The sequence below is a fragment of the Elephantulus edwardii genome, unplaced genomic scaffold (genome assembly GCF_000299155.1).
Source record: "Elephantulus edwardii isolate Elephantulus edwardi_28Jun2011 unplaced genomic scaffold, EleEdw1.0 scaffold00270, whole genome shotgun sequence".
Taxonomy (NCBI): domain Eukaryota; kingdom Metazoa; phylum Chordata; class Mammalia; order Macroscelidea; family Macroscelididae; genus Elephantulus; species Elephantulus edwardii.
The window spans coordinates 3,684,457-3,707,470 of NW_006400020.1; the positions used below are offsets into that span (position 1 = coordinate 3,684,457).

Genomic DNA, 23,014 nt, shown 5'->3' on the forward strand with positions numbered 1-23,014 from the left:
TAGAGAAGAGGACTGCTCAGAGAACAAACTGGTTTATCCTAGAGAGGGTGAAATCAAGTTGCTCCTTGGGGGCAAGGATTCTGAAGCTCCATCTGACATACTTTGGACATGTGGCCAGGAAGGACCAGCCCTTAGAGAAGAACATCATGCTTGGAAGGGTGGAAGGACAGAGCAGGAGAGGAAGACCCTAAATGAGATTAATTTACTCAATGACTGGAGAAATGGGATTAGGTCTGTCGGAAATGATGAGATTGGCTCAAGAAAGGGCAGGCCTTCAGAACTGTTGTACATAGGGTGACTGAATCATAGTTGACTCGGTGGCACATAATAACAACAACAAAGTAAGGTAACTTAAGTTGAAAGTAAAAGTAAGCAGGAGATTGTGATATTACTATCTACATAAAAATCAACGCAGAAACATAAATGAGACAAAAAGTGGTCATTTAAATACAATGTATATGAATGAAACACAGTGTATACGAATTTTGTATACAAGCCAATAAAAAATTTTAAAAAATTTAATTTCTAAAAACAAAACAAATGTGTTCATTTATACCAACAAAAGAATACTATTCTGTTACATATTAGATCATAGTTAACATGGATCATACCTAATAGATAACAAGAAATCTACGGAGAATAAAAAAATTAAGTAAATAAGCTGGGAGGAATAGGGGACTTTGCTCAGTTCATGGACGATAAGTAGATAGAAAAATATGCCAAGATGGGGCGTCTGAATACTTCTTTGATCTAGTAGCTCTAATAAAGAATTCCAAATACAAAAAAACAGTGGCTACTCCCCTTCTCAAGTGCCTGTGCTGCAGAAGTTTATCATCTACTTGGCCACAAAGAAATCCTTGATGGGTTCCAGAAAGTTGATATAGGACAGATCACATTCTCAGATCACAGTGAAATAAAATCAAGAAACAAAACAAAAAGAGAAACTAACAAAACTCCACTACTTGGCCATTTTCATGATTCTTTCTTTCAAATGTGCTGAGTCGGAAGAGTAATCAAGGTTTCATTAGAGCATATGTTTTATAAAATTATTATAAAACACTCAACAGAGAAACCTATAATTGTTTCCTAATTTATACAACACTGGGTTTAAACCTAGCAACATTAGTGAGGATGGTACCAGACACTGTTTGGTTCTCATGCGTAAAGGGCTGATATGAAATGGAGCCAACTCAATATCACATAACATTTTATTGACAGTTATGTTGAGAAGAAAATTCATTCTTTTAGGTGTAAGTAATTAAGCACTCAACTGAAAAAAATTAGGAAAAAAACAAAAACTCTGAAATAAATTGAGAAAAGCAGAATGAAGCTATTAATAAAGGCAAAAATTCAAGAAGCAGGAAATCAAGAAACAACCTGTGAATCTTAAAAGAAACTTAAAAAATATTTTTTAAAAAGAAACTTAAAAGAATCTTAAAAGAACCTTTAAAAGTAGCTACTAAAGGATGCTCCACTAAAAGAAAATAAGGAAAATGCATACTCAAAGTTAAATATCAAGTTTGCAATGTGCAAGTAAATATGGAAAGTTGAATACATCACTGATTTTTTTTCATGGAAAATAACAAAGAAGCAAATAAAGGAAAGTGTTGAAATATCCATCTTAGACATAAAGTATGCCTAGATGATTGGTAGCATCATGATAGATGGAGAAGAGATTGAGATTGTGAACAATTTTAGCTTGCTCAGTTTCACAATCAACACTCTTGGCAACAGCAGTCAGGAAATAAAAAGATTAATTGCATGAAGAAAATCCGTTGTCAGGGACCTTTCCAGAGTGCTGAAGAGCAAGAATGTCAGTCTAGAGACTAAGGTGTGCCTGATCCAGGTCATGGTCTTAACAGTTCCTTGCTATGCATCAGAGAGATGGACAATGACTTAAGATGACAGAAAAAGAATTGATACCTTTGAATTGTGGTTCTGGAGAAGAATATTGAACAAACCATGGACTGCCAAGAGAACTAACAAATCTGTCGTGGAGAGGGTGAATTCAACCTGCTCTTGGAGGCAAGGATTTTTAGACTCTGTCTCACATATTTTGGGCATGTAGTCAGGAGAGACAAGTCTTTGGAGGAAGACATCATGCTTGGAAGGGTGGAGGGAGAGCACAGGAGAGGAAGACTCTGGATAAGATGGATTGACACAGTAACTGGGGTAACGGGTATAGGTGTGTCAGATACAGTGAGGGACTCAGGATAGGATAGGGTTCAATGTGATTATACATAGAGTCACTATGAGTTGCAAGTGGCTCGATGACCCATAACAACAAAAACAAGATAGTTTCAGAGATATTATTTTCAAATCTGTAAGAACACATTATTCTGATATGAGAATATTTGAGGACATGAAGCTTTCTCTCTCTCTCTCTTTTTCTTTTCTCTATAATACTGACACTATCTGAAAATGATAGCACAGATAAAGGACAGTGTGCACTGACTTCACCACTGAATACTGAAATTAAAATGTTAAATAAGGTATTGGTGAATAGATTCCAAAGTGAATGTCATCACAGCCTAATTGTGGTAACATAGTCACTTCTTTTTCTTTCATTATAACCATTTGTGAATGCATGTCACATTCTACTTCTATATTTGTATATTATGTGCTTGTGTTCTTTGCCAGCTTAGTCTTCTGAGAACCCAGATCTCATGTCAGTTGTATTTATATTATGTAGACTTTTCCTGGAACTGAGAGTAGTGAACACATAATAAACACTTGAATTCATTAACTAGCTAATTAGTTAATTATGTGAATGAAAACATGGTTCTTTAAGAAATCCATTAATATAGTTCCCACATTAGTGATACAAGGGAAATATGATATAATTATCTTAATACATGCAGAAAAGACATTTTAAAATTTAATATCCATTCCTTTTCAAAGATGTGCAACAAAATAAGAATACAGTTGAGTGGTTTATAAAACAAAACAAAACATAATATTCTTAAACTAATGTTATATCATGTTGTTATGTTATGTTATGTTGTGTTATGTTGTGTTATGTTATGTTATGTTATGTTGTTATGTTATGTTATGTTATGTTATGTTATGTTATGTTATGTTATGTTATGTTATGCCATTGAATCAGAACAGACTCATAGTTGAGTTTCCAGTGGGTTTTTGGAGATTATCAAATGCATCTGAGGAGATTTCAGAAGCTGAATATAATCAATGGTGAAATACCAGAAGTAGTCATATTGCAGTAAAAAAATTAGGAAGCAAAATAACTTCTCTTCATTAATACTCTTCTGAGATATTTGAGTACCTTACAGTTATCACTAATGGCTTTAACAGAAAACCAACAGAAAATTATGTGGCAGCTTGAAAAAAAATGTCTAGGGTTAATGTAAAATGAAAGAAGTCACACACGAAATCTTATATTTGTTGTGATTAAAAATACTTATGAAACAATAATTGGAATTGATGTAAAGTGATAGGAATGTTTCTTTATTATAAATTATTTGTACTATAAAACTATTAACTAAGAAATAGAGACAGTTGGATTCCTACAGTGTAATAGAATGATGCTCAGCCCATACCTCACACCATATACGAAATTAAATGAAAACAGATCAATGACCTAAATGTAAGGACTAAAACTATAAAATTATCATACCAAACAATAGAGGTAATTCTTAGAGTTCTAGTTTTAGACAATATATAAATTTAGACTTCTTAGAAATGTCACCAAAGGCATGAGCAACAAAAGATAAATCAGAATTTATTAAAGTTTAGAAACATTAGTGCCTTAGAGTACTTTATCAACAGAGTGACAATGAATGAGAGAAAATCTAAGAGAACTCCCTATCAGATAAGGATTTAATGTCTAGAAAGCATAAATAACTCCTGCCATTTAACAATAACATTGTGAACAATAAAAAATCTGCAGATTACTTTGTTAGCTATTTTGCTCATAGTTATTAGATAGCAAGAACACATTTACATGGCCAACAAATACAATAAAAAATGCTTAATGTCACTAGTTGTTACTGTTGCTGCTGTGCTGTCAGGTTGACTACAACTCATAACAACCCTATGAACAATGGCTCTGAACCTTGACCTATCCTGAGCCAACTTTACTGTCGCCAACATACCTGACCCTATTGCTACCATCACCATGTCAATCCATCTCACTGAGGTGGTTCTTCTCTTGTGCTGACTATCTCACCTTCCAAGCATGATGTCTTTCTCCAAGGACTGGCCCCCACCTGATTTCAAAATCCTTGCCTTCAAGGAACAATCTGGTTTCACCCTCTCCAGGACAAATCTGTTTGTTCTCTTGGCAGTCCATTGTATGTTCAGTACTCTTCTCCAGAACCACAACTCAAAGGCATCAGTCCTCTTTTGTCATCCTAATTCATTGTCCAACTCTCAGATGCATAACATGCAATTGAGAAGACCATGGCTTGGATCAGGCACACCTTACTCTTCAGACTGACAGTATTTATGTCTCTAATGAAGAAGCATCCATAGCAATCTAAGAAAGACCTCACAAGGAGCTATTGATGACAAATTCAGAATAAACAACCTCTCTGTCTCTTTGTGTGTGTGTGTGTGTGTGTGTGTGTGTCTGTCTGTCTGTCTACCTCTCTCTCTCATTGCTGTCAAGTCAGTTCTGACTCATAGCTTACCCTCCAGTGGGTTTCTGAGGCTGTATTATTCTGCACAGGAAGATATTGCCCGTCTTTCTCCCTCAGAGACACAAGATGTGAACTGCCGGAGGGATGTGACCTTTGGATTAGCAGTGAGCTTCCTAAGGCTGAGTGCCCAGTAACCCTTCAGCCAAATTTTTAAAATGAGTTAGTATATGTTAGGAAAAAGTGGAGCTGTTGTAATGATGACTGTAATAAATGTTTATTAATGGGATTTAGGAAAGTTACAAAGAAAAATTTTAATACCTATGGGAGGATAATTTTCCTAAAGAAATAATCAGAATGACATATAAAGATTTATATGCAAAGATATTCATCACAGGGTCATTTTTAATAGCAAAAAAGGGGGGATATAATCTAAATATCCCTAAGTGGGGAGTTGTAAAAATAAATCATGTATTTACATAAAGATCAATAAAACCATGCTTTAGAAGAATACTTAATGACGTATAAAATGCATGAAGGCATAAATAAATAGGTTCATAAACAATATATAGTATATGATTCACATGTTACAGTATATACATATTTAGGCATAGAAAAGTAACTAAAAAGAAAGATACCAAAATGTTGAAAGTGCCTTGTGGTAGAGAGTTTATGTTAAAGGTGCTTTTAATTTTTCTCCAATACTTTCCTGCATGTTCCAGCTTTTCATAAACGGATATACTTTTATCCTTAAAATTTAAATTACTTTCTGTTTACATTAAATGAAAGGGTATATTTTTATGTCCTTTTCTTCTATTTTTCCTTTACATACATAAGTTATTATTTTTACATATCCAACATTAGAGTAACACCATATATACAATTTTATTTTCCCACCTATTCTCCTCTCCCCCAACCCTAGAAAAAGTTAGTAAGTATTCTACACCAGCCTAGAAATAACTTACAAGATGATGATAAATAGCAGTTGATAAATAGCGATGGCTGTATATGCTTGGAAAATGTAATGATTGATAGCAGTTAATGGGTTGTTTTAGCTGTTTAATAAAGAATTCTAGTTTTTGAGTTGTGTTTAAGTGTAATTTAGCATTGGATGGTGGTTGAATTAGATGATCTTTAAAGTCCTTTGCAAGTCTGAAGTTCAGACTCTAATGGAACAATATGCTCAGTTCCTTCTCTGTTAATTATTCCTTTGGGAATCCTGGTGGTTCAGACCACAAGGCCATAACCACGTTGTACTCTAATTTCAGGCAGTGTTTAGAAGGAAATAAACGTCCCTCAACAGTTAACCTCACAAACTTAACCCATCCAGTGGCACACAGATCTCTGCAGATATTTAAAATTCCTAGACCAGCTAAACTGTAACTAGCCCCTGAATCAGCGAAAGTTTGTAAAAGGATCATGACAAAAGGCAGTACGATGGGAAGGGGCCCAATGTAAGACCCCTCTCTCTCTCTGTTCCTCTCAGATCTTTGTCACCTGGTCGCTATTCAGTATGACTTTTAACGGAAGAAAATCCTTAAATTGGAACTGTGCCCTGGTACCCTTCAAGTTAAAATATACTTTTCAGATTTGGGGAAAGAAACTTATGAGGATTGCTTCCTGGCTGGCCATCTCTATCTGTTTTTAAAATAATTCTTCTTTAATGTGTCTATGAAAAGAGAAATAATACCTTTTAAATCTGAAAAAGAGGAAGCCAGGGTATGTTATGACCAAGAAGATCTGCAGCAACAAAGGGAAGATGCCAGTTTCATATTTATTGCCTTTGACATATAATTATTTGATTTCATGTAAAAAATTATTTTTAACTTTCTGTGGGTTTCAGATAAATTATGGAATTACATGCACCGGTAACTTCAAGAGACCTAAAACAAAAAGAAGGGCCTGTCTTCTTCCTACCAACTGTGTTACCAGACAATGCTTCCTTGTTTTAATAGTGATAAAACCTTTATCACATCACTCTTTAATTGTTATATGAAGTCTTATGATAAATTTGCTTGCATAAGAGTAGGTTCCTTTTTAATATACAAAATACCTATTGCTCAGGCAAATCATAGACGTTCTAGTGGCCTAAAGGGTAAGGAATTGTGCTGCCACTTCATAAGCAGGCAGTTCAAATCCATCAGCTGCACCAAGGTAGAAAACTGGGCATTCTCCTCCCGTGTGAGTTACAATCCCTGAAAACCCACAAGAAGGTCAGATATGTCAGTTCTAGCTTGACAGCTGCAACAACAACATAAAAATCTAAAGGCTATGTGGTTTGCTCTTGAGAAATGAGTACTTGTCTCTGGTTCTATTTCCTTAGCAACTTTGTGAAAAAGAAGTGGGAAGGTGACCTATTTTTAATGAAACTTATAGCTATTTATTAAAAAAAAAAAAGTCCTACACATAAACCCAGTACAAGTCTTCAGAAACTGAGGGAGTTGAATTGATTCTCATTCTTGACTCTTCTGATGTATTTGGCTTTAACAGTTTTCTGGAGCGTCAAATAGTTATTTTCCCATTAAAGTCTCATGGACAGTCTCACTTTTCTTATCTCCACCTTTCATTATTCTCCACTTTCTCATCTACCAGTAATTATAACCTCAGAGGCATTCTTTCAGCAATTAGGGTTGGAAATGTGCATCTTCCTCCAAAGCTAAAAAGTACCCAACCATAGATCATTGGCTGCTCTAAACAAACTTAAAGTCCAGCACAGCTTGAGGTAGGCAGCCACTGCTTGGTCACCGTCACATGCTACCTTATGCCTTTCACAACAGTGTTCCTTTTTAGAGTGCAGTTGGCATATTGAATTCTACCGTGTTAGCATGAGATACTTATTTATGTGCCAAAATATGTGTTTTATTTGCGGTTTTGTTTTGTTTCTTTTTCAGCTTCATTGACTGTTATTTCTGTAAAGGCAGTCTCAGGCATGATCACTTTTTCTGTGACGGATAAAATGCAACTGTCTTATCCCATCTTCTATATCATGTTTATCATCATGATAACATCTTGTGTTTTCCAAGTCAAGTAAGTTAGCTTCTACATACTCCTTAATCTTTTGTGTCTGAGCATTCCTTCATCTCTGTTGGCTCCGGATGATAATGGAAATGAACTAGAACTGATTTCTAAAGGTGAAGGGCCTACAGCTTTTCCTTTGCTTCTTACCATGCCTTGTTTTGTCCTTCGCATCCAATAAGCCATTTCCACAAAGCATCGCTTTCCTGCCTGGTGAGTCCTAAAGTCCGGCCCTAATCCAGCTAAGTGCTCCTTGATACTTTCCTGATGCTCTTCTGCTTGTAATTAATATCCATCGTACACAGGTTGTCATTAGCAATAAATCAAAGGGGCAGGTCCCCGTCCAGGATTTCATGCTAAATATAGGAAATACATGAACCCTTCACCTTCATTTCTTAGCTCATGCTCATTAATTGCTCAGAGATGGACAAAACCAGACGTTTGGCCGGGAGGGAAATCCTTTCTCCAGAACTTTTGCATCTTTGGCCAGAATTTTCTTTGAACCCATGGGATCGCGGAGTGATTGTTTTATGTTTCTCTTGGGGCCTAATAGTGGTGACATGGTACATTTTTAATTTCTTGCTTTACTCTCCCCCATCTTCCCCCTCCATCTGCTCAGATCACTCCCCTGCCATTTCTCTTTGCTGTTGTGCCCTTGCCTGCTGATCTCTCTTGAATTGAACAGAAAGGTTTCTGTTCACCCCACAGTGCTGTGCAAAAGCACCATTCCAGTGCCAGCCAGAAAGCCAGTGCCCATATTGTTGAATAGTCATGGGCTGGAGATGGTCTCTGGTCCAAGGGCTGTAGGAAGTTATTGGAGGAACTCAGTGTTTTACCATGGTTTTGTTGGTCATTCTAAGACTTTCTAATTCCTGAATCTTAATATTCTGCTCCTTGTCTCTTTCTTCTGAATTAATCAGGACAGCAATAGACTTTAAAATCTAGTGATTAGTATCATTATCTTTATACTTCCCTTTATGAGTGTAAAGGCAGATAAAATAGAAGAGACAGTATGTTCCTATCTCTTTTTTGGTCCCTGAATCCTTCCCAGTGTATAGCTGTGGTCCTCAACCTTGGCTGTCCATTGAAATCATCAGAGGAGGTTGATTTGTTTATACATCTGTGTGTATATTCGTGCATTTGTACATATATGTGAATACGTACATTATACACACATGTGCATACACACATATGCGTGTGCATGCCTGGAATCATTTTTTTCTCCATCTGCCCTGGGGTAAAAAATCTAAGCATTTGTGGTTTTTTAAAGCACTCAGGTGATATCAGTGCAATCCATTGCTTTAGAAAAGGAAAAGTTTAGTCCCCCAAGGGGACAAGGCAGCTGTGGGAACCTGAAATCGTGTTGGTGGCCGAAGTAAGTGAGAAGCTGAGCTCCCCACATGTGCACTGCAGCTGGAGCCCCGCTCTTTGCTTTTGAAACATTAAACATTCCTTTGCTGCTCCATCTTCTCTCTTGGCACGTGGCATGTCAATGGATGCTGTGCTATTCCCCAGATATGATATTTAACAGATTCTAGGGTCTATCCTAATGAATCAGCCCCAGTGTGATACTGGTCCAGCAGCTTGAATCGCTTCCAACTCAAACTTCTGTGGCCTCGGAATATGATTAATTGCTTTTCATTGTTACTGTTGTTGGTTTAAACAGACCATAAAACCTGACATCTGATCTCATACATCAGATGCATATAAGCTATGACTGCTGATTGGAAATGCCCTTTTCCTGCACTTCCTTTCTCTTTGTAGTTCTGGCTAAAGAACAGGCATTTCTTGAAGTTATTGTTAAGTTCTTGTTGAGCGTCTCTTAAAGCCAGAGATTCACTTCATGCCTTCTGCTCTAGGTTCCTGAATCAAGCCACAAAACTCTACAATATGACGATGGTGGTGCCCATTAACCATGTTTTCTTTACGATCAGTGCCATTATTGCAGGTGAGTTTTAGCTTTCTATTCTTAGGTAATTCTACAACACACAAACATAAATCAAGACATTTTTGGCTTACAGGAACTGTACAGTTCATACCTCTCTAGCTTCCACCCGTTCCCTGAATTACCTCCATAACATCCCCTGTTGTTGTTGTTGTTGTTGTTGTTGTTGTTGTTGATTGCCTTCAAGTCGAGCGTGACTCATAGTGACCCTATGAACAAAAATCCTGAAGCCCCTCTACAACGATCGACATTTGTCAAAGTTCATAGAGTTTCCAGAGGCATGTTGTTTAGGAAGTGGGTGCCACTCCTGGAAGGTTTTTCTGCTTTGTGATTGTACTCCAGTGCTTGCTAACTCGCAAGGCAGCTCACCCCTATTATGGATCACAAATTATCTGAGAAGCTCTGGTGGCATTGTGTATTATATGTTGCACTGTTAACCAAAAGGGAAACTGTTTGAATCTACCAGCTGCTCCAAGGGGATCTTCCAGTAAAGACTTTCAGCTTCAGAAACTGGACGGAGGGTCCTGTGCGTCAGAAATAGCTCAGTGACAGCAGATTGTTGTGTTTGTTTGGGGTTGTTTGTTTTTTTTTTTATTGGGGCTGAAATTAACTTCTTTGTGAATTCAGGACATTCTTCGTGGTTCTGTTTTCTGGAGTCTTCTCCTTCTGATAATCATTGCAGCTGTAACGGACCTGTTGAGTCTTGTCTCTGGGCCAGGTGTCTCCATTTCTATTAACCCTCCCTATGTACCCTTCAGCAGCTTGATAGAGAATGGAACCCAAAAATCAGTTCCATGTTCCAGGGAGGGCCAGACAGACAAGAGGAAAAACTGTTATCTCTCTGATCTGGCCTCTCTTTTCCTTTCTACTCTTATGGTTCATTTCTTTTGATGGACAGTTATTTTTTTAATATAACAAACACAACAGTGGTAAAACAAAAACAAAAACAAAACAACCAAAAAAGTATAGGTTTTTGCTTGCCCCAAACTAAAATGCAATATATTTAAATATAATATTTCTAAATTTAGTATACTGTGTCATTGTCATCTCATCCAGTTAGAGTCATGGCTGACCCTTCATTGGGTTTCCAGGGCTGTTAGTTGCACGGGAGGACATTGCCAATCTTTCTCCTGAAGTGTAGCTGGTGGATTCAAACCACCAGAGAGGTGCAGCATTTGTATTAGCAGCCCAACCCCTTATGGTCTATGCCCCCAGAGCTCCTTAAATTTAGTATCAATGTTCCCTGTTTTATTGGTTTGTGCGATATGTTTACCTTCACATCTGAGGAGTTCATTTCTCAATGCAAAGTTAATATATTTTAATGGCAATCTGGGATTCTCTCTTTCTTAATTGGCACATCTTGTCTTATTTCATGGCAAACAGCATGACTGCCAGTGAGCAATTTAAAAAAAATTAATTTATTTTCTGCTTTTAAAAATGGAACTTACCATTTAAAGAAAAAGATGATATTCTAAGGCACCTAAATTCTTTTCACATTTTATTCCTGTTGAGGAAAGTTAAAAAAGATGGATAATTTGTGTGCCCTAGAATTATGGGGAAAACAAAGGAATGAAGCCAAAGAGTCATAAGTATTACATACAGCCTACGAGTTAATATTAATGTGCGTGAAGATGTGCAGAGAATGCTGGTCCCAGGAGGAGAAAGACTCTCGAAGAGAATCAGTAGGGCTGCATCTCAGTACTCAGCACACCAAGAAATAAATGAGTCAGGGAGGCTGAGACTTTCTGAGTGCTAACAGCTATTGTCACTAAAGCAGAATCCAAGTGAAGCATTTTGATGAGTTTCTCTCCCCCTCCATCAAGAAGTACAGTTTAAAATACAAACAATAGTGCATTGAAATGATTTGGTATGGTTCTATGATGGGGACACATTTTCTTCACGTTGCAAAACCCATCAGACTGTACAACAGAAAATGTGAACTTGAATGTTAATTGTAGACTTCTCATTAATAATTATATATCAATATTGGTTCATCAGTGGTAACAAATGTGTCCCAGAGATGCCCAGTGTTAACAATAGTGGTAATAGTGTGCAGGGAAAGAGGGAATATATGGGAATGCTCTGTATTTTCCACAGTTTTGCTAAAAGCCTAAAATGGCTCTAAAAGTCTGTTTATAGAGTTTATGATTGTTGTTTTGTGTATCATCGAGTTGGAACCAACCCACAACTGACTCTCCAGGATGTTTTCAGAGGCAGTAATTGCACAGAGAATGGCCAGTGGATTCAAACCACATACCTTTGTCTTGCCCGTAAGTTGCCTGCCGACTTAGTGAAGCTCTTGTTTAATTCTCTTTACCAAACAGTTGATGCTAACCAGGCATCAGTAATGCAGACACTCTCCTGAACTGGGGTGGCATGAACTCCCAAAAGTGAGTTGCACAGTTTTTATTGTGACCCTTGAAAATGTTCCTGCTCTTTGAAACAGAAATTCTGCTTGTAATAGCACTCCCTAATCTCAAAACCTACTCACTGTAGTTTTGATCTGCGTTTTTTTCCCAATGACTAATGATTGTGATCACCTTTTATACAAATATATCTTGCTTTATCACACTTCACAATATATTTAAGTAGTTTGTTGTTATATTGTTTTTGTTTAATAAACTGAGGATTTGTGGTCACTATGTAACAACGACCAAGGAGGATAGAAGGAGAATTGATGCCGTTGAGCTGTGGTGCTGGAGAAGAGTATTGAGAGTACCATGGACTGCCAAGAAAACAAACAGATTCATCCTGGAAAGGGTTAAACCAGGTGGCTCCTTGGAGGCAAGGATTCTGAGGCTCCATCTAACATACTTTGGACATGTTGTGAGGAGAGAGGGACATCATGATTGGTAGGGTGGAGGGACAGCGCAGGAGAGGAAGGCCCTCTATGAGGTGGATTGATTCAGTGACTGGGATAATCGGGATGGGAGTGTCAGAGACAGTGTGATTGGCACAGGATAGAGCAGAGTTTATGGCTGTTGTACATAGGGTCGCTATGAGTCGCAAGCGACTCAACGGCACATAACAACAACAACAATGTGTAACAAGGAAGTCTATTGGCATCATGTTTACAAACCCCTCTGTTATTTTGTTGCTCTATCACAATATTGGTAATTATGAAAAAGTATTTAAAACTTTTTCCTAATGGTATTCACATATTTAAAAAGCTATAGGACATTGTAACCTTGTATATACACTTAAAAATTGTGTGACAATCAAATTAATTGAGAAATTATGGTGCATTCACACAACAGAATACTATGCAGCACGAAGCAGCAATGATTTTGTAAATTACTACCTAAGGGAGGGACTGGAGAACATTAAGCTGAGTGAACTGACTCAGTCCCATTAGGACAAATACTGTATAAGACTATTATTGTAGAATGTGTATGAGGATCCAAGGGGGGGATCAGGGGGAAGAGCAGAGAGGTGAGGCTAGGCAGGGGTTGGGGGGTGGTTAATCATAGTGTCTCACAATTTGATGGGTGGAGGGAGAGATGGGTAAAATCAATGGGAAAGATCCAGTTTGATAAACAATGTATATGAACTTTCTAAGTAAAAGAGTAAAACAAATTATTTAAAAATTTTAAGGAAAAAAAAAAAGAAATTCTGCTTGTAGAAATGCACCTGAAAGCTCCAACAAGAACAAACCCTAAAAATACTAGGTGAGGATAGGCAATAGAAGCAATCTAACATGCTCTTCAGAAAAAAATCAAGATGGTGGCACATCAGCTTAGTAAATAACATGGAAATGTTACGTTGATTACAAGATGTGCAGAGCAACATGGGAAAATGTTTCAGGAATGTTCATTAATTTAACACATGGTCATTACAGCTAGTCATGGTATCTTCCTGTAAAAACATTATTTCCAGATAAGCAGCTCTTTAAGGACTGTGTCTTGTGCAGTATGCCATCTCCAGCACTTAGAAATGCAATTAGGAGACACTCAATAACTAGGTGTTGACTGGCTGGCAGGCTAACACCACATACACACACAAATATTAATCCCAGGCAATATATAAAGTAGGCTATATTGTTTCATAAGACTTTATAAAGGCTTTAGACCAAGATGAACCATTGATGTGAACCAAGAGAAAAGAAAACCTATCAGAGCAGATGGCATCTCTATGTTTTATTTCACCCAGAAAAAAAGCCCAGAAGAGAGAGATGAGATATGGAGTTTGCAGAGGGAAATAAAGATGTAGTAGCCCTCTGGTTGCTAGAATAGTCTTCACAGCCTCTGCTACCCAGGTGGGCACACAGCCAGACCAGGAGGTCACACAGCAACAGAGGCAGATGCAATCAGAGAACCCAGAGTCCACCCGAGCACTCAGGTGAGACTTGTTCATGTCTGGCCTAGAACTGTAGGTGAGAAATGACCACTAGAGCTGTCTCTCCTTGCATGTTTCAGTGGAGCAATTCCTAGGGCTATGTCAGAAATTTCTGTTGGCAGAAGTTTCAATTATGTTGACTTACTGGTACTCAACATCAAGAAAATAAAATCCTTGCCACTGGACCAAGAAGCAACATCATGATCGACACAGAAAGGATTGAGACTGTCCATGATTTCATCTTATTTGGAACCACAGTCAACACGCTTGTTACCAGCAGTCAGGAGATGCAAAGAGAAGGAGTGGGAAAGTGTCTAGTCAGACTTGTTCTTGGAGATATGGGGTTAGCAGTGGGAAATAAAGAAGAACCGATGCCTTTGAACTGTGGTGTTAGAGAAGAGTACTGAAGATCCTATGGACTGGCCAGTGAACAAACAGGTATGTCTTGGAGAAGATACAGCCAGAGTGCTCCTTGGAGGCAAAGATGAAGCTTTGCCTCAGATACTCTGGGCATGTTGCTAAGAGAAGTTATTCCTTGGAGAGAGACATCATGCTTGGGAAGGTAAAGGGACCATGAAAGAGAGGAAGACCCTCAACCAAGTGGATTGACCACAGTGAATGGCACAGGATAGGAGAGTGTTCAGAACAATTGTTCTTAGAGTTGCTGTGGGTTATATCTGACTCAATGGCACATAACAACAACAACTGGTACTTATTAAGGGACTCTGGTGGCTTATGGTGAAGAATTGTATTGCCAACACAAACGTACATATTTTTAATCCACCAGATGATCTGTAAGAGAAAGATTCTCCCTTGCTATTTACTGCCTCTGAAAACTCACTAGAGGGTCAGCTATGAGTTCCTAGTTGATGGTACAAAAACAACCGGTATTTACATGAGGTCTACAAATCTGGAGGTTTTTTTAGAATAATTGAAAACAGAACATACAGAGTTTTTAAAATTCAGCTATTGAACATGTATTTTAAGGGCAATTACATTTAGGACAAAATAATATATTAATATAATTTTAAAGCAGCATGTGCCTGTTATAAATATTCTTCTCCTAAGAGTGATTTTGTCTTCTGTCCTTATTATAGGTATCGTATTTTATCAGGAGTTTCTTGGTGCGGCTTTTCTCACCACATTCATATATCTTTTCGGGTGAGTAAATGCCTAAGGGGTAAAACATGTGAAATTCTATTCCTTTTGTATAGGATGTTTTGGCATTGTGTTTGAGGTAGAGATAATTACAAAATTATATAAGAAACATCAGTTTCTTGAACTCCTAAAAGGAACATATTTTTCAACTTAACACCCTGTACAGGACTCAGTGCCTCTGACTCTTTGATCTAAGGCTCTCTCTGAGGATCTGGAACACTGAGATTTTCAGTGACAGCCAAAGTCAGGATAAACCATATGGCCCTGGGAGTTTTTTCTTCACAAGAAGGAATAGTATATCTGGCCTGTCCCATGGTTGGAAACCTCCAAGGTTAGATTTCAAGCCAATCAGTGGACAATAAATGTCTCAAGGACCACTCAGAATAAAAGGCTATCACTAGGATAGCTTCTAGGGAACTCTGGTGAACTTATGGTAAGAAGTTGTGCTGCAGTCCCAAAGGCAGACGTTTCAAATCCACGAGGTGCTCTTCAGGAGGATGGGCCGTCTCCTCCCACGTTATAAACCGCTTCTGAAAACCCCCTGGAGGCACAGCTATGGGTCAGTCCCAACTTGATGGTGCATAGCAACAACAACTACTCATTGCAGTTGAGTCGGAGCCAATTGATAGCTGACCTTCCAGGAGGTTTTGAAAGACTGTAAATTGCCTGGTTGGGTATTGCCCATGTTTCTCCTATAGACCCCCTGTTGGCTTGGAACCCCCAGAAAGGTACCACCTTTGGGTTAACAGCACAGCTCCGTACTGACTTAATAGCATCACATTGATAGCCTCTCTTTTTGTGTCATAGTAACCAACCAGAATGTTTTTAGCAGCTCTGCTGACTTACAGAGAGACGACCTTTGATAAAATATCACCAGTGTCTCGAAGCTCCCATTGGCTGCAACTGCTGTGCAATTAATGTTTAGCTGCTACTTGATCTGGTATTCAGCATGGTCACTGTTATGCAAACTTGAGCCTAAACTATTTTCCATGTAGGAAACCATCTATCTGAAGATTCAATTTCATAAAATATTTGGGTGAGGCCAAACTTCTAGGGTCTGGAAACTATGACTACTCTTGTAGCCAAGGACAACTAAATTTCTTAGAAAATTAAAGAATTTTTTTTTCTGCTGGTGTTGCATGCCAGTAATGAGTCTGGGCAGGCATGGATAGAAAATGAGACCTCGTGTCTGCCCAGAGGGCTTAGAGTCAGAATTAACCTCCAGATGGTAAAAACCTGGGGCAGAGAGTTATTGGAAGCGGCCCAAGTGTTGGTTCTGGGTGCAAGTATGATTGGCTGTAGCAATTAAGACAAATTCTAGGCAGCTTACCATGAGAAACAGGATGAACAAAACCATTGGAATGTATGTCATCATGTAGATTATGGAGCTCAGTTACTTAATACCATGAGCTGTTACAGTGTTCTTTATTAATTCTGTTCTTACAGGTGTTTTCTGTCATTCCTTGGAGTGTTTTTGGTCACAAGAAATCGAGAAAAGGAACATCTGCCACAGTCTTATGTTGACTTTGGAAATATTCCTGGTAAAATTGTATATTCTTTCTTTGGCAATAGGAAAGTTTATCCTTATGAATTCATAACTTCTGGTATTCTTTTTAAAGAGCCCTGGTGGTAGAGTAGGCTACTAACAGAAAGGCTGACACTATGAATCCACCAGCCACTCTGATTAAAAGATGGGCAGGCTGTTCCTGTTAAGATTAACAGCCTCACATTAGTGTTTGTATGTGCTACAAATATATCCATGTAGACAGTAGAGCCAAAAGGGTGTAGTATTCTGTAAGTGTCTTGCCCATAATAATCAAATACCCTGAGGGAATGAGTCACTGGTCTTGGGACCTCGGGACCACCACCTCAAGGGACATCAAGGACAATCAGCACAGCATCGTCCATAAGGACAGTGTTCTACAGTCTGTATCGGTCAGTAGTAACTGAGAAATTGAAGGTGACCTTCAAAGGTGCAACGTCTCCTTTGGAGCAAAGAACATTGAAGAAGATCCAAGACACATGGAAACACTTGATCTGTAGCACCAATAGGCCTAGATATTCTCAACGTCTGTGACACTGAGACCAGAGAAACAAGATGACGTCCAGCAACTACTGCCAAATACTTGGAAAAACGTCATAATAGAAACTTCTGGAGAAAGTGGAAGAAAAATGTAGAGCAAAAATCAAAATCATGGTAGTAGTTAGACTTCGTGGCCTGACAGAGACTTTGGAACTCTCAAAACTATGGCCCTACCCACCCTTTGCACTTGGACTTGAGCTCACCTCTGTGTTGCAACCTCCAGTCAAGCAACAGGTACGCCTAAGGGATGAGCAGTAACAGCAGGGAGGTGCTCAGCCCTTAGATCAGCCGTACAGGATCCCAAGGGCAGCAGTTATCTAAAGATAAAACCCCGAAGGTAGAAGGGGAATGATGGAGGAGAAGGTAGAAGGGGAATGATGGAGGAGCGAGTGGAAATAAGAACCACAAAGAGATAATGGAAAAAGTAGTGATGCAATGTGGGGATTTTAATCCATACCATAAAACAAAGTATGTATGGATGGATGTTGTTGCTGTTGTTATGTGCCATTGAGTCAGAACCAACTCATAGCTGGCCCTCCATTGGGTTTTCAGGGGCAATAAATCATGTGGGAGGAAATTGAACATCTTCTCCCACAGAAGGTTAATGGACTCAAACCATGTGCCTTTGGATTGGGAGTGCAATTCCTTATCTGGCCACCAGAGCTCCCTTATGTAGGGATGTTACGGTTGGTGATTGCCTTCAAGTTGAGCATGACTCATAGTGACCCTATGAACAAAAGGTCTGAAGCCCCTCTACAACTATAGACATTTATCAAAGTTCATAGTTTCTGGAGGCATGTTACTTAAGAAGTGGATGCCACTCCTACTCCCAGTATGTAGGGATAGTTCAATAAAATACCAATCTGTTCAACTGTTCAATAACTTTAACTCATATAATAATCATAACTATTATATACATACATATGTGTATGTATACACACAGACACACACATGAGAAAATCATTCTTGGTCTAGGTAAAGTTCAGCAGGCCCATAAAGTCCTGGATTTATATTTGGAATTATGTGAATGTGGATAAATGTGCTCAAAGGGATCCACAACCTAAAACTAGTTAATTACCACTACTGTTGAGCACCTACAAACATTTGAAAAGAAGGAGGAAAAAAAACCAAACATTTGAGTGTCGTAATTATATAGTAAATACATAATTTAACATGGTGCTGCCATGATATTCTGTAAGAAAATGGCACTTTGTAGCTCAAAAACAGGGAAAAAGAATCTAGTGTTTCAAAACTTAATTATTTAGACTAAGTATCTTTCAATAAGAAAAATAGAGAACTTATAGCCTTGGAAACCCAATGGAGGGTCATCAAGAGTCAGAATGGAATTGACAAGCAGTGGGTTTGGTTTTGGCTTTTGGTTCTTTTGGGTAATAAATGACTATAAATCACATTTTTTTATCCCCCCAAATTGCATTTTAATAATGAAACCAAAGACAATTTTAACTGCCAACATTAATAATCATCTACTAAATATCATGAATTAGGAAAATCTGCTGTCAAAGGACTCCCTGAAATTACTCCAGAGTTCATTGATGTCTGTTTAAAAAGTAAGGTGCGCCTGCTTGAAGCTATGGTATTTTCAGTTACTTTCTATGGATCTTAAAGTTAGAGAGTGAATAATGATAAAGGGAGAAGAATTGATGCCTTAGAGTTGTGGTGTTGGAGAAGAGTCCTGAATATCCCACGGGCTGCCAAAAAGAGTGAACAAATCTGTGTTGGAGGCAGTACGAAGAAGGTGCTCCTGAGAGGCAAGGCTGGTGAAACTTCATCTCACATACTTCAGGCATATTGCTAAGAACGGCAAGTCCTTGGAAAAGGACGTCATGCTGGGAAATAGGGAGGATCTGAAAAGTACAGGAAGACGCCCAACGAGATGGATTGACACATGTCTACCGCGATGGCCTTGAGCATACCAGAGGTTGTTCGGATGGTACAGGATAGGGCAAAGTTCAGATCAGCTGTTCATAGGGTTACTCTGAGTCATAGTCAGCTCAATGGCTTAACAACAGCAGAACAAATGCCAGATTTTCCCAAAACATGGGATACATAAAAAGAACTGATCATATTTTACTGATTCAGGTGGTTTTGATGTTTTCTTTGGGGTTTGCCTTAAACTGGGAAGAGCTAAGAAAAAGAGAGCAGAATGCCTACCAGCAGCAAATCCCTGTAGTCAGAGAAGATCCTCTGTAGTAATTTGTTCATTGGCAGGAACAACTAAGAATAAAAGGTTAGACTAGTGGCGAGCTTCATCCCTGAGAAGACCAAGGGACTAGGGTGGCTCAGTCACCCACAGTGCCAAGAGTGAAGATCGTTATGGTCGTTAGAACGTGGGTGGCCTCTGCCTCTTCTCCACTCATCCACAATGCTTTTAATGTAGCATTTGAGTAGTTCTCCCTCTCACTGAGAAGTAACTCGCTTCAGTCATTTAGAGAAGGGAAGTGTACGTCTAGGACAAAGGAAAGTCTTTGTCCACATCTCTCTCCTCCCTTCCCTCCCACGACTCTCTGCCTTAATTGACCTACAGGTTTCCAGAGAGATGTAGAGAAATTCTCACAGCCTCCTCCACCATTCTCTCAGGGCTGAGGCCCTGAAGCAAAAACAATTAACTCTTACCCCTAAGTCTGAGAAAATATAACTCTTTAAAATGAATTCTGTGTTCTCTTTTCTACTTGAGCCATCTTACCCAAAAGCACTCCCACCAGCGTTGGCATTTACCACAGAGGTGTGCATTATTGATGCCTTGTATTAGTCAGGGGTCTCTGGTAGGAAATAAAGTTTATGTCTTTTTATGTCTTTTTCTATTAAAGTTTCATGTGTAGCATCCGCAACAGCTTTAGAAGCCACTGGCAGTGACTATTTCTCTATGTTTGTTGTTTGTATTAAATTAAACATGGAAAGGAAGAACACTGAGGAGGAGGAAGGTCTGGGGAAGCAGGAATGCTTCCTGCTCTTCTCCTGATTGACCCAACCTGTGCAGCTTGCCAGCAGCGCCGATCCTGTGAGAGACCGGAAGAGAAGCTCCCCTCTGGAGAGCCTTTTCCATATCTTGATACGGGTACTCATTCCCTATCAAGAGACATAGTGTTCCATGAGACTTTTTCTTCTTTGGCATTTATCTCTTCAGTTTAAAAGGTTACCACAGAGTATAAAATAAAATGTGGCTTGTATTGAAGGGAAATTATGAGAATTTCATCTTTTGTAAGAGCTCAAAAGTGGTTTTTTTTATTATTATTATCCCCACAGGGACGCAAATGTTGGACAAAATACAACCAGATTCAAATGGCTTATCCTATGGAACTTTGCCTGATGGAAGTGACTCAACAAAGAGCCAAAGTGGAGAGAAGAAAGAGGTCTAAAATGCCGAGGGGGGCGGCTGTTGGCCTGTTATTCAATACCACCTTTTGAAAAAAATTGCACATGTTCAATTTGTGTCAGCAGCTATTTTGTGCTGACATGTGCTAGCATTACTCCCAGTCCTTTGCACCCCACCTCACTTTCTATGGACGATCGGGGCCTTCCCAAGCTTTGACAGCCTAATGTTTTCATGGACTGTAATTTGAAGTGTTCCCCACACCCCGGCCCTCTCCCCAGTGATCATCCAGCAGGCTGGATCTTAATGTGAGCCTGGCTGCTTTGGCAGGAATGTCACACAAATATGTGCACTCAAAACTTGGCGGTACTGCCGTGAACATAGGTTGACTTTCCTGTGTGGTGTGTAGTGCGTCCTTCTTCTTCAGATAAACAACCTCAGCCCTGAAAGGAAGTGCTGAGAACGTTCTTTTTTTTCTGTAGGGCATTTCTTGAGCCTCTCATCAGCATCGAGATCTCACCTCTATTCCTGAATTGTTGTTGTTACTCATTGTTGAGCTGGGGCTGACTCACAGCTGACCCTCCAGGGGTTCTTCAGAGGCTGCATATTGTGCTGGAGGAGATTGCCCATCTTTCTCCCAGGGAGCAGACAGTGGATTTGAACTGCCTCCTTCTGGATGGGCAGCTCAACTCCTTACTACTATGCTCCCAGAGTTCCCTGTTCTTAAATTAGAATGGTAAATTATCTTTTTGGAAATGTACCCCTATTTTCATTTTAATCATCCCTGGAAAGTTAAGGGTGACTTCAGAATCAGAATTTATGTGTAGCATCTTGTGATTGTGGATACCATAACTAAAAGGAAAATTTCATATTCTATGTCAGCTGCTCTGTGGGGAAAAGATGGACAGTCTCCTCCTGTGCTATTCACTGTCTGAAAACCCACCAGAAGGTCAGCTATGAGTAGAGTCTGGTTCCAGCTTCATGGTACATAAAAGCCACATGCCTTTATTAACTATTATTGTTGTGTTGTATAGTATGAGAACGAACTCATAGCTGACCCACCAATGGGTTTTCAGAGGTAGTTAATTGCACCGGAGGAGATTGTCCATCCTCCCACAGAGCAGCTGGTGTCCTCGAACCATGTGCCTTTGGGATTGCAGCACAGCTTCTTGCCACTAGGCCACCAGAGCTCCCTTTTTAAACTATAAATCTTATAATTCAGATGGCTTTTGTATGTCTTAGCTTTTCTACACAAATCTCAAAAATGTTCAAATTCTTAACAATATCTTCACTATATACCGTGTTCTCCCCAAGTCATTATTCCAAACTTCAGGAGATCCCTTGGGTGGAAGATAATCATGACTAGAGAACTGGATTGCAAGGTTTTTAAAGACATGGACGTAGAACACAGCCAGGCAGGCAAACAGGACATAGATAGGAAGCTCAAATGTCTCCATGTTTGAATGGTGTTTCTGCTGCAACTGAATCATGTAGCTATCTACTAAGATCTTAAGATTTGGAAATAGAATCTATATCTGGTATTTATCACCTGGCTGCTCCTGAGAGGTGTAAGGATAATGAAACTTCATCTCACATGCTTTGTGCATGTTGTCAGGAAGGACCAGTCCTTAGAAAAAGGCACTATGCTGGCAAAGGTGGAAGGTCAGAGAAAGAGAGGGAGCCCCCTAACAAGATGGATTGACACAGTGAATGGGCTTAAGCATATCAGAAATCATGAGGATGGTACGGGATAGGACAAGGTTCAGATCTGTTGTTCGTAGGCTCGCTGTGAGCCGTAGTCGACTTGATGGTATTTAACAACCACCTTTTTATTTAAATAATGTTCCTTCATTCTCCAGCAGAGCAGCTGGTGGCCTTGAACCGTGTGGCTTTAGGATTGCAGCACAGCTTCTTCCCACTAGGCCACCTGAGCCCCCTCAACAACAACGACAATAGTACATGACGTGGCATAAGCAGTTAAGCACTTGACCTCAGGCCAAAAGGTTAGCCGTTCAAGTCTTAGTAGAAAGGTCTGATGATTTGCTTCCAAAAGGCTGAAGCACTGGAAACACGATTTAACCCAGTTCTACTCTGACCCACTCTAACCCACAAGTTAGAATCTGTATGATGGCAACGAACAAGAGTGAGAAAAGTGAGGGGAAAGATAGATGGGTTTCATCTTCTCAATGTAAAATAATAAGCTCCTTCCTTAATGACATTTCAAAACCCTCAGGTCATTCCAACATAAGGATCTATTATTGCACCACCAGTTCTATTGCTTTGTGTGGGCTATTTAACTCAGAGACTTTGAATATGTAATAATAACTGGGGGGGTACTTTGTTTTTTTATCATAGTCTGCATTCCTAATCACAGGACAACTTACAGAGATAACTAACCCTGGCCACAAGAGAGAGATTTTAATCTCTTACCAGTGTATCAAAAATATCCCAGAGCACCACTGCCACATCCACACTGAGACCAGAATAGATGGGGCCCCACTACCAATAATAGCTGTTCTGGTCAGGGCCACAGTAGGGAGATTCTGACAGAG

The 23,014-nt window shown here is 39.2% G+C and overlaps 1 protein-coding gene across 1 annotated transcript in view; it reads left to right on the plus strand.

Annotated features, from left to right (window-relative positions):
* The window catches only part of NIPAL2 (NIPA-like domain containing 2), a 289,050-nt gene extending 268,542 nt beyond the window's left edge, over positions 1 to 20,508 (plus strand). Inside the window, exons 9-13 of the mRNA XM_006900023.1 lie at positions 7,487 to 7,622; positions 9,470 to 9,558; positions 14,988 to 15,051; positions 16,495 to 16,589; positions 20,396 to 20,508. Coding sequence (XP_006900085.1) covers positions 7,487 to 7,622; positions 9,470 to 9,558; positions 14,988 to 15,051; positions 16,495 to 16,589; positions 20,396 to 20,508 — 497 coding nt within the window. The remainder of the gene's footprint in view (positions 1 to 7,486; positions 7,623 to 9,469; positions 9,559 to 14,987; positions 15,052 to 16,494; positions 16,590 to 20,395) is intronic.
* Positions 20,509 to 23,014: the final 2,506 nt, after the last annotated feature.